We start from the raw sequence: 12,486 nt of genomic DNA, 5'->3' as shown, positions 1-12,486 counted from the left end.
AGAACGAAAGTCTAGAAGTAATTGTTTTGAAAACACAGCAGCCTTTCTGTTGCAGTTGTCAGTTACAGTGTCAACATATTTTTCAAACAGCTCCCAGCAAGAATACCCCAATACTCCCCACCCAGCACATGCATAGAGAAATTCACCTTTGTCTGGAGGAATGTTGAAGTTGAAATGATTTCATCATCTTCATGATGATTTACTCCTTCCCACTGTGGAATAGCTGACAATACCTACCAGGTTTATAAAAAAGGTACTATGTTTTCCTTCAACAAAAACTTATCTTAGGATGGGCAAATGCTTTTTTTCTGGCATTTGAACTGCCTTTCCATTTCTGCTAAAGTTTAAATTACTCAGGAGTCCTTCCAACAAATAAGAGCCCAAAATCTATTTCTGAATTCATAGTATTAAATCTATGAGAACTGGATGTTACAATAAACCTGTCTGTGAGCTAGAATTCTGAAGATGTTTCATTTATGGCCCATCAGACCACATTACATATTTTTTTCAAACCATCCTGTTTTCCCCCATGGAAGTTCATTCTTTGTCTGTCACAGTTGGCTTTGTAACGGGTCCCAACCCTCTCATTCTTGAAGTAATTTAAGATTCTTGTAGCATCCGAGCTGAGCATTAGTGAGCTGAGACAAAGCGGATACGCTGCGAGTATGCTAAATCCACCATGTAGAGTACTAGGTTCACATAGGTGAATACCGCAATGACCACTTGGTTGTCCCATGGACACATGGCTCGGGAACACTGGTAGGGACGTTGTGGGGAGCCATATTTACTATCAAAGCAGAAAATCGGCCATATCACTGCGGCGCTCACATACATCAGGATAGCCACGAATGTGTAAACGACCACAAAGTGCTCAAAGGGGCATTTCAGCGTTGCTGTCTTTCCTGTGACGTTGAGAGCCACCACAACCACAGTCACCACAAAGCAGAAGCTGTAAACAGCCACACACCACTGGGTAGCTGCGTACTTATTGTATTGGCTGTCCTTCGCCAGAGCGCCAAAGATGATGCATGCTACAAAGGACTGGACAATTTTCAAGAGGCCTGAAACTGTGGCCATATAACTTGTTACCTGTCCTGGTTTGGCCCTTGTTAAAAATACTTCTGCGGCATATGCCCCAAACAGAAGCCCTGCAAAAACACTACTGGCAATGCGGAAGTTTCTCACCTCGCAACTATTGGAATCGCAGTCAAACTGGACGTAGAGTGGATAGATCACAGCGGCGGTGATGGACATGAGGGTGGCGAGCATGGCAAAAGCAGCTGTGAAATTCCCCCAGGAGATGCTTAGGCAGCTATGGAGGCGAGTAAATTCGCAGGTGACGATGAAGACGGTGACGGCAAAGCAAAAGCACCAGACCGATATACAGAAAGAGCCGTAGGCTGCGCTGAATCCCCCTCGGTGGGCCACAAGGCTGAATGTAGCACATCCAAACATGGCCTGCAAGAGTCGAGCGACTCCCACCCAAGAGGCCACTGCATCCACATTGAGGTATGTCCTGCTTGATCTCTCCATTGCTGGATCGGAAGTCCTAGGTTCCCTTTTGTGGTTGGATCTGGTTCCTCTTGTCCTTGTCCTATCAGAAGCTCAATGACTACGGTAAGCAGGAAATGCTGCGAGAAGAAGCTCTGTATCCCCTCCACCCAAATCTTTGCTGGCTGCTATTTATGCGGCAGGCATAGTACGTGTTTCTGACAGCTTTTGGAGACGGATTTGCCTCTGCAGTAAAAGTATTGACCTGTCTTTGTCTGTGCTGCAGTTACGATCCATCAAACTTGCCCTGCTGGGTTCTGCACACCGAGCACTCTCGCTTGCACTCCTGTTACTTTTTCTTCTCTGTCTCAACTGGTCACTTTTTCCCAAGCGACTCGCAGGAGGTTTGTTTCAGTTGCACAGCTGCAGCTCTCAGCCCTGTGCTGTAAAGGGCCAGCATATAAATAGAAGACTATATTAATAGACTTATCCAGGATGGAATGAATTGCATGGAGCGTGCAGGAATGAGAAGCTGGTTTTAGCTACATCCAGAGCAGCTTCGTGTGTTACCCCTTTCATCTTTGGGGCAGAAATAAACTAAAATAATTTGAATGGCAAAAGACAAGTAATCCAGCAGGAAACGAGGATGGGAAAGGCATCGAATACAAAAATACAGATATATTGCATCTTTGCATTAGAGGTACACTGCATATACTTTTCTGTCAAAATGCTGAACTCACGGCCTATTAAAATAATCCTTAACTTATAATCATTTGTTTAGTGACTATTCAAAGTTACACCAGCATTGAAAAAAGCGACTTACGGCGGATCTTGCTGCAGCATCCCCATAGTCATGTGATCAAAACTTGGACTCTTGGCAACTGGAATGTATTTATGGTAGTTGCAGCGTCCCAGGATCACGAGATCACCATTTGCAATTTCAGCCTTCAGCTTTCGACAAGGAAAGTCAACGGGGGAAGCCAGTTTCACTCAACAGCCATGTGATTCACTTAACAACTGCAGTGATTCACTCAATAACCACGGGCAAAACAGTTGTAAGATTGGGCATGACTCACTTAACAGCTGCCTTGTTAGCAGTGTAACTTCTGGCCAAAGTTGTGGTCATAGGTTGAGGACTACCTGAGCACCTACCAGTGTTTCTCAACCTTGACAATTTTAAGGCATGTGGACTTCAACTCCCAGAATTCCACAGCCAGCAATGCTGGCTGTGGAATTCTGGGAGTTGAAGTCCACATGCTTTAAAATTGTCAAAGTTGAGAAACACTGAGTCCTAAACAATCAGCATGGTTCATGGATGGGAAAGCACATTGGCTGGCTTTACACATTATGCCAAATTTAACCTGATTTATTTAGTTTTGACTCTTTGCAGTTTAGAGATCCCTGAACTGTATTTTGCCAATCATGGTCTATTTAGTTGCCTATCTCCGGACAGTTTATGGTTTAGGGCTATATAATGTCTACACAAATATAAGAGCACTAATCCTCTGAAGGGACTGAGCTGCTTGTGACCTTGACCACACTTTTACATATAGATATAGTACTTATCATAATACGATAGTAAAGCAAGTCTTACTGTGCTTTGAGGAATTCTGCTTATCTGTTCAGAAGAGCTTACGGAAAAATGGTAGTTCCTGCTGATTTAGCCGCTGGTTGAAAAAATATCACTTGTAAGATTAGAACATTGTCTTGTACTGTATCTACACATATATGCCAACCGATACTTAACTGAATCATGATTGAATGAATTAATCTAGTTATCAAGATTTCTGCAAAATTCTGAACAATACCTGCTGGATTTTGTACTGAGTTACAAATGCACTACATTTTAGCCTAGTGGATTATATATAAATCTAGCCTGGAGGCTAAAACATATAAAGTACGGTTGCTGGAATTGGGTATGTCTATGAAAAGAAGAACTGGGGTAACATGATAGCAGTGTTCTAATATCTCAGGAATTGCCACAAAGAAGAAGCAAATCTCCAAATCACCTGAAGGCAGGACAAGAAGCAATGGATGGAAACAAATCAAGGAGAGAAGCAACCTAGAACTAAGGAGAAACTTCCTGACAGTTAGAACAATTAACCAGTGGAACAACCTGCCTCCAGAAGTGGTGAATGCTCCAACACTGGAAGTTTTTAAGAAGAGACTGGACAGCCATTTGTCTGAAATGGTATAGGCCAGTGGTGGCGAACCTATGACACGGGTGCCAGAGGCGGCACTCAGAGCCCTCTCTGTGGGCACATGCACCGTTGCCCCAATCCTAGGCCTTCAGCTGGGTTTTATAAAACCTTTTCACTTTAGGCCTCCGCTGCCGTGTGCAAAAAAAAAAAAGGTTCAATCAGTCAATTTTAACTTCTCGCGGGAAAAAAAAGATCTTGCAAAGTTGGAATTGATTGATTGAACTTTTTAGTCCCACCCAGTCTGCCATTACCACCGCAGCCACGCCCACCCAATGGACCATGCCCAGCCAATGGGCCACACCCACCTGGCACTCGACAATGCATAAGTGGGTTTTGGGTTGCAGTTTGGGCACTCAGTCTCTAAAAGGTTCGCCATCACTGGTATAGGGTTTCCTGCTTGAGCAGGGGGTTGGACTAGAAGATCTCCAAGGTACCTTTCAACTCTGTTACTCTATTCTAAATCTTGGTGTACAAATAACACTGGCTATTTAAACATTTACTCTTTTAAAAACAAATGACATTTTGATTTAACAACATATTGTATGAACTCAGTCTGCACCTGAGAGCAACTGTTGGGCCTCAACTATAGTTTTTCTTGTCCTCTGATGCCTCGTATTGCTTTGGTTTGTTTCAGATTGAAAATACTGATTCAACTGAAACTGCTACTGAATGAATACAAAACAGAGTGACCAATCCAAGAGACAGATGTTGAGGACATTTGCTTATAGATAAGAAATGAGGATGGAGATGCAAAAGAAATAAACGAACATGCAAAAGGGTTGAGAGGAGGAAAAGACCAAGAAATTTGTCCTTGGGTAAAGCTGAATGAGATTCTCCAAAAGAGAGAAGTGAGCTCTAAATAACAAAATCAGGGTATACTGTAGATATGGTAGAACCAAGGATGTTTTGGAAGACTGTGAAAGTACTATTATTTTGATATCATCATGGTTTGCTGCAGATGTCACTGTAGCCCATGTCCACCCTTTCACTTCTTCCCTTCTTTCTTTTGAACAGCTTATTTATTTATTTATTTATTTACCTCCCATCTTGCAGTTCAGGCGACTCTGCTCACATGCTTCAGGAGCTGTTTCTGCGTTTGGACACAGTATCAAATCATGGCTCATTGAATAAAAAGGCTGTTTTTGCCCAGCTTCCTAAGATACATATTACAATGGCTGGATTCACTTTATATGTTATTAAACCAAAAACAAAAGAAGTACACAGAGATTTAGTTTATATAAACGAGTACTGGACAGCCATTTGTCCAAAATGGTATAGGGTTTCCTGCCTGAGCAGGGGATTGGACTAGATGACCTCCAAGGTCCCTTCCAACTTTATCATTATTATTATTATTATGGTTTATTCAAGGCTGAGTAATTAAATGAGTGACAACTGCTGCATTCGAACAACATTCGAAGCAGAAAACTTGGCTTACAAACCATAGTGGCTAGGTTTTCACAACTCCAAATCAAGCAAATACGGTGCAGTTTGGCATTAATGTGTGAAATATGACTTTGCATGTGTTTCCTTGCAGGCTCACAGGCTCAAGTTCTTCACTTTCAGCAGGGATTTAGAGAACCCTGAGCTGTTGTGCTTGATTCAAGCAGTTCCTGCATCCCGAAAACCTTTCCAATAGTATTGCAGGGAGGTGAAGATACTTTTAACCCATTGCTATTGACACACTACAGTATCTGCTGAGCAAATATCTATGGCAGTATTTCTCAACCTTGATAACTTGTAGAATTGTGGACTTCAACCCCCCCAGAATTCCCCAGCCACATGCTTTCAAGTTGTCAAGGTTGTGAAACACTGGTCTACAGCCCAGGAACTATACTTTTTGAGTAAACCTAACATCTCTTTACTGTTTAAGGAACAAAGAGGTATAGTTTTAGTGCAACTCTAATTTAGTTAGTTTTCTGCTGTTTTGTCTCTGGATTTAATTGCTTTTCATTGCTTCTTCTTATTCTTTTTCTACATAATGTTGCTTGTCCCAAAAGGGATTAGCATAAGATGCATGTGTACAGTATGTGTACAGTATGTTTTGTGAAGCCAGCCTTAGTGGTTTGTAAACTATGACTTAATGTTTTGTGCAAATTCAGATACTTATTTATTTAGTGATTTACAATTAAATAATAGTGAACCCAGCCATTTTATTCATGTGGGATTTATATAAAAGTTGAGATGTTTTGGGAATAGATGCAGAGTTAGACAGTATTTTCATTTTTACAATGATAGTAAGACTGAGGCAGAGGGAAGTGGAGGGCTGTTTCTTCTTTATCCCCTCCGTGCCAAACTTCCTATTGACTTGAATGGCAGGAAAAAGAGTGTTAATTGTACAGTAGTTAAATTGCACTGCCATCACAGCTTAGAGAATCAGTGAGGTTACAATGATTAAAAATTGGATTAGCATTGAGAAAACCCAGAGAAGCTTCAGCCATAGAAAACTTGGTGTCTACAGACTAGTCGCCCTGTTTCAGACTCAATTATCTTGTGTATTGTTTTTGGTGTTGGATTGCTGTTTTCAGGAAATATAGGAGGAGATGTTAAGTATGCCTCCTTTGCCTCTTGAAGGAAAGATGGGATATAAATCTAATGATAAATGTCAGAGAAATAATGGGAATTTGGATACAACTGCCATCCTGCGCCTAGCCATTGCACTAGTCAGAGAAGGTGGCACATCTATATATGTGAGGGAGATGGAGGGTTCAGAAATGTGATAGATAGATAGATAGATAGATAGATAGATAGATAGATAGATAGATAGATAGATAGATAGATAGATAGATAGATAGATAAACAGAACAGAATCGAGGAGTTGGACAGGACCTTGGAGGTCTTCTAATCCAGCCCCCTAAGCAAACAGGAAATCCTATGCCATTTCAGACAAATGGTTGTCCAATCTCTTCTTAAGAACAGCTCTCTTGGTAAGGTAGGGAATTTCTGAAGGTAGGAAGTGTAAATTTGCTGATGTCCATTTCAATTGATGACAAGTTGTTCTCACTACTTTCATATACCATTTTAACGGGTAGCATTAGATTGTGTCCTTGGATATGCATGCCAGCACAGGAGGTGGAGATGGCCTGATGACCATGCCAGCTTCCTTGAGTCTACTACACAAACATGGAAAAGCTGAAGAATAGCACTCTGATGAAGTTAGTAGATGATTTTGCATAGTTGGCAAGGTGCCTTATCTCTTCCTTTGTTTCCTGATAATGAGCTAGGAGTGACATTTTCATGGTGACCTGGCAACAGAGTGAATTGGTAATTTTCTAAATCTTAATTAACAATCCTTAGAGCAAAACCTATCTATCTGAGTCTACCTTATATGGACTGCAAATCTGAACATTAGATTGGAACAAAATATAGAAATTGCTGCTGTTCTCTGCTGTCCTCTAATGGCCATCCATATTTCTACATATTTAGATACAGCAGACTAATACAAGATGAGGGGGACCGTCAATGAGTTCAGCCACATGTCCCTCTAAGCAGAAAGATGCCCGCAGACTGCATTGAAATGACATCTATTAATGTTACTTTACAAGTGGCTTATTTTGCAGAAGTGTGTCCATTCACTTCAAAAAATAGAAACTAAATATTCAACTACAGGTACTCCTTGATGTACGATCACAATTGAGCCCGACAGGCATGTTGCTAAGCAAAGCAGTTGTTAAGTGAGTTTTGCCCCATTTTACAACCTTTTTTGCCACAGTTGTTAAGCGAACAATTGTCGTTATTAAGTAAATCATGTGGTCGTTAAGTGAATCTGGTTTCCCCCATTGTCTTTGCCTGTTGGAAGCTGGCTGGAAAGGTTACAAATGGTGAACATGTGATCCCAGGACAGTCCAAATACATGCCAGTTGCCAGGTCCCTGAATTTTGATCGCACGATCATGGGGGTGCTGCAATGGTCATAAGTGTGAAAAATGGTCATAAGTCATTTTTTTCAGTGCTGTTGTAACTTCGAACAGTTACTAAACAAATGGTTGCAAGTTAAGGACTACCTGTACTGAAGACATTTAAATTAAATTAATTAAATTATCTGGATCGATAACAGTAGTACCCACAAGGAACACAATTCATTGAAACATTTTCTTGTATCTAATATACAGCCAGTATTTAAAATAATAAAGATTAAAAAGAAGGGATAAAATTCTCTTCGATAGTCCTAAAAAAAAAAAAATTTTTTTCTACCTTTGAGTACATTTTTGATTTCTAGTGACTGCCTGCACTAGTCTCTGCAGTTTTCTTGGCAATATTGTTTCAGAAGTGGTCTGCCCCTGCCTCTTTCCTAGGGCTGAGAGACAGGGACTAGTCCAAGGTCACCCAGCTGGCTTTGTGCCCAAGGCAAGTCCAGAACTCATGGTGTTTTGGTCGCTAGTCTGATGCCTCCACCACTACCCAAACTGGCCTTAGCCCTGAACATTGGCATTCCACAAGACTCACAAACACTAATACAGTAAGGCGGAAGAAGTGCTGACTTTTTGTCTTTGCTATACAACCACGTTACCACTTACGACCACAACTGAGCCCAAAATTTCTGTTGCTAAGTGAAACATTTGTTAAGTGGGTTTTGCCCCACGTTACGACTTTTCTTGCCACAGCTGTTAAATGAATCACTAGCTGTTAAGTTAGTAACATGGTTGTAAAATGAATCTGGCTTCCCCCACTGACTTTGCTTGTCAGAAGGTTGCAAAAGGTGACCTTGGGACACTGCAACTGTCCTAAGTATGAACCAGTTGCCAAACATCTGAATTTTGATCACATGACCCTGGGGATGTTGCAGCAGTCATAACTGTGAAAAATGGTCATAGGTCGCTTTTTTCAGTGCCGCTGTAACTTTGAACGGTCATTAAATGAACTGTTGCAAGTTGAGGATTACCTGTACAGTCCTCAGTATGGCAACTATCCTGGAACTCCTTTTTTCAAAAACACTTTATGACTTTACCACTAGGTGGCAACAACAGAGTATTTGCATATTCATTTTACATTAGAGAGCCTTCACAAATGTTTCCTCATAACAGTAGTATCTCAGATTTGTCTTATCATTGCTTGTTCTACTTTCAGGTTTACTTTTAGAAAATATTAGAGACAAGGAAGTGGAGCACAATTAATTGTGGCCAAGTTTTGAGAGTAAGTAACATTAGATCTTTCTTAACACTTTACTCACATTTTTTCCTTGAGATACTGATCTTTATACGTTCATATTATTATTTGTAGAAATAAAATTTTAAGGCAACATCCCAACTGGATGTTGGCTGGATAGAGAGCACAACATGAACATGACAATGGATGATTTTTGTACATGTATCTGTGTCCTGAGGCAAGNAGTTTCTGAGCCAGTACGTCCTATGTCAGTCAATGGCTTCGCTCGCGTCAAGACTGGAATCTAGGGTCCAGGACGGGCGTGGCAACTTTGGCTGACTTAATCTGATTGGGCAGGAATACAGTCTACTACCCATGGGTGGATCCTCCATCTCCGTGCTGAGAAAAGGCGTTCAGGTAAGACAACGCCCCTTCTACATAATGTTGCTTGTCCCAAAAGGGATTAGCATAAGATGCATGTGTTCAGTATGTGTACAGTATGTTTTGTGAAGCCAGCCTTAGTGGTTTGTAAACTATGACTTAATGTTTTGTGCAAATTCAGATACTTATTTATTTAGTGATTTACAATTAAATAATAGTAAACCCAGCCATTTTATTCATGTGGGATTTATATAAAAGTTGAGATGTTCTGGGAATAGATGCAGAGTTAGACAGTATTTTCATTTTTACAATGATAGTAAGACTGAGGCAGAGGGAAGTGGAGGGCTGTTTCTTCTTTATCCCCTCCATGCCAAACTTCCTATTGACTTGAATGGCAGGAAAAAGAGTGTTAATTGTACAGTAATTAAATTGCACTGCCATCACGGCTTAGAGAATCAGTGAGGTTACAATGATTAAAAATTGGATTAGCATTGAGAAAACCCAGAGAACCTTCAGCCATAGAAAACTTGGTGTCTACAGACTAGTCGCCCTGTTTCAGACTCAATTATCTTGTGTATTGTTTTTGGTGTTGGATTGCTATTTTCAGGAAATATAGGAGGAGGAAATGTTAAGTATGCCTCCTTTGCCTCTTGAAGGAAAGATGAGATATAAATCTAATGATAAATGTCAGAGAAATAATGGGAATTTGGATACAACTGCCATCCTGCGCCTAGCCATTGCACTAGTCAGAGAAGGTGGCACATCTATGTATGTGAGGGAGATGGAGGGTTCAGAAATGTGATAGATAGATAGATAGATAGATAGATAGATAGATAGATAGATAGATAGATAGATAGATAGATAGATAAATAAATAAATAGATAAACAGAACAGAATCGAGGAGTTGGACAGGACCTTGGAGGTCTTCTAATCCAACCCCCTAAGCAAACAGGAAATCCTATGCCATTTCAGACAAATGGTTGTCCAATCTCTTCTTAAAAACAGCTCTCTTGGTAAGGTAGGGAATTTCTGAAGGTAGGAAGTGTAAATTTGCTGATGATACGCATGTCAGCACAGGAGGTGGAGATGGCCTGATGACCATGCCAGCTTCCTTGAGTCTACTACACAAACATGGAAAAGCTGAAGAATAGCACCCTGATGAAGTTAGGAGATGATTTTGCATAGTTGGCAAGGTGCCTCATCTCTTCCTTTGTTTCCTGATAATGAGCTAGGAGTGACATTTTCATGGTGACCTGGCAACAGAGTGAATTGGTAATTTTCTAAATCTTAATTAACAATCCTTAGAGCAAAACCTATCTATCTGAGTCTACCTTATATGGACTGCAAATCTGAACATTAGATTGGAACAAAATATAGAAATTGCTGCTGTTCTCTGCTGTCCTCTAATGGCCATCCATATTTCTACATATTTAGATACAGCAGACTAATACAAGATGAGGGGGACCGTCAATGAGTTCAGCCACATGTCCCGCTAAGCAGGAAGATGCCCGCAGACTGCATTGAAATGACATCTATTAATGTTACTTTACAAGTGGCTTATTTTGCAGAAGTGTGTCCATTCACTTCAAAAAATAGAAACTAAATATTCAACTACAGGTACTGCTTGATGTACGATCACAATTGAGCCCGACAGGCATGTTGCTAAGCAAAGCAGTTGTTAAGTGAGTTTTGCCCCATTTTACAACCTTTTTTGCCACAGTTGTTAAGCGAACAATTGTCGTTATTAAGTAAATCATGTAGTCGTTAAGTGAATCTGGTTTCCCCCATTGTCTTTGCCTGTTGGAAGCTGGCTGGGAAGGTTACAAATGGTGAACATGTGATCCCAGGACAATCCAAATACATGCCAGTTGCCAGGTCCCTGAATTTTGATCACACGATCATAGGGGTGCTGCAATGGTCATAAGTGTGAAAAATGGTCATAAGTCATTTTTTTCAGTGCTGTTATAACTTCAAACAGTTACTAAACGAATGGTTGAAAGTTAAGGACTACCTGTACTGAAGACATTTAAATTAAATTAATTAAATTATCTGGATCGATAACTGTAGTACCCACAAGGAACACAATTCATTGAAACATTTTCTTGTATCTAATATACAGCCAGTATTCAAAATAATAAAGATTAAAAAAATAAGAGATAAAATTCTTTTAGATAGTCCTAAAAAATTTTTTTTTCTACCTTTGAGTACATTTTTGATTTCTAGTGACTGCCTGGACTAGTCTCTGCAGTTTTCTTGGCAATATTGTTTCAGAAGTGGTCTGCCCCTGCCTCTTTCCTAGGGCTGAGAGAGAGGGACTGATCCAAGGTCACCCAGCTGGCTTTGTGCCCAAGGCAAGTCCAGAACTCATGGTCTTTTGGTCACTAGTCTGATGCCTCCACCACTACCCAAACTGGCCTTAGCTCTGAACATTGGCATTCCACAATACTCACAAACACTAATACAGTAAGGTGGAAGAAGTGCTGACTTTTTGTCTTTGCTATACAACCACGTTACCACTTACGACCACAACTGAGCCCAAAATTTCTGTTGCTAAGTGAAACATTTGTTAAGTGGGTTTTGCCCCACGTTACGACTTTTCTTGCCACAGCTGTTAAATGAATCACTAGCTGTTAAGTTAGTAACATGGTTGTAAAATGAATCTGGCTTCCCCCACTGACTTTGCTTGTCAGAAGGTTGGAAAAGGTGACCTTGGGACACTGCAACTGTCCTAAGTATGAACCAGTTGCCAAACATCTGAATTTTGATCACATGACCCTGGGGATGTTGCAGCAGTCATAACTGTGAAAAATGGTCATAGGTCGCTTTTTTCAGTGCCGTTGTAACTTTGAACGGTCATTAAATGAACTGTTGCAAGTTGAGGATTACCTGTACAGTCCTCAGTATGGCAACTATCCTGGAACTCCTTTTTTCAAAAACACTTTATGACTTTACCACTAGGTGGCAACAACACAGTATTTGCATATTCATTTTACATTAGAGAGCCTTCACAAATGTTTCCTCATAACAGTAGTATCTCAGATTTGTCTTATCATTGCTTGTTCTACTTTCAGGTTTACTTTTAGAAAATATTAGAGACAAGGAAGTGGAGCACAATTAATTGTGGCCAAGTTTCGAGAGTAAGTAACATTAGATCTTTCTTAACACTTTACTCACATTTTTTCCTTGAGATACTGATCTTTATACGTTCATATTATTATTTGTAGAAATAAAATTTTAAGGCAACATCCCAACTGGATGTTGGCTGGATAGAGAGCACAACATGAACATGACAATGGATGATTTTTGTACATGTATCTGTGTCCTGAGGCAAG

General features: G+C 40.4%; 1 protein-coding gene across 1 annotated transcript; it reads right to left on the bottom strand.

The window, feature by feature from the left end:
- Positions 1–533: 533 nt before the first annotated feature.
- MYADML2 (myeloid associated differentiation marker like 2) lies at positions 534–1,588 on the bottom strand. Its single transcript, XM_015825525.1, has one exon. It carries the CDS (start codon positions 1,531–1,533, stop codon positions 631–633), a length of 903 nt encoding a protein of 300 aa, XP_015681011.1. The 5' UTR covers positions 1,534–1,588; the 3' UTR covers positions 534–630.
- Between the last annotated feature and the right edge of the window lie 10,898 nt (positions 1,589–12,486).

Source organism: Protobothrops mucrosquamatus, unplaced genomic scaffold, assembly GCF_001527695.2.
Source record: "Protobothrops mucrosquamatus isolate PMUCROS unplaced genomic scaffold, P.Mucros_1.0 scaffold2678, whole genome shotgun sequence".
Lineage (NCBI taxonomy): Eukaryota > Metazoa > Chordata > Lepidosauria > Squamata > Viperidae > Protobothrops > Protobothrops mucrosquamatus.
Note: the sequence above shows the minus strand (reverse complement) of the source record. Positions and strands in the feature narration are given on the sequence as shown.

What these genes read in the sequence shown, in the direction of transcription:
- MYADML2 (XM_015825525.1), bottom strand. Translation starts at nt 1,533, where the DNA reads ATGGAGAGATCAAGCAGGACATACCTCAATGTGGATGCAGTGGCCTCT.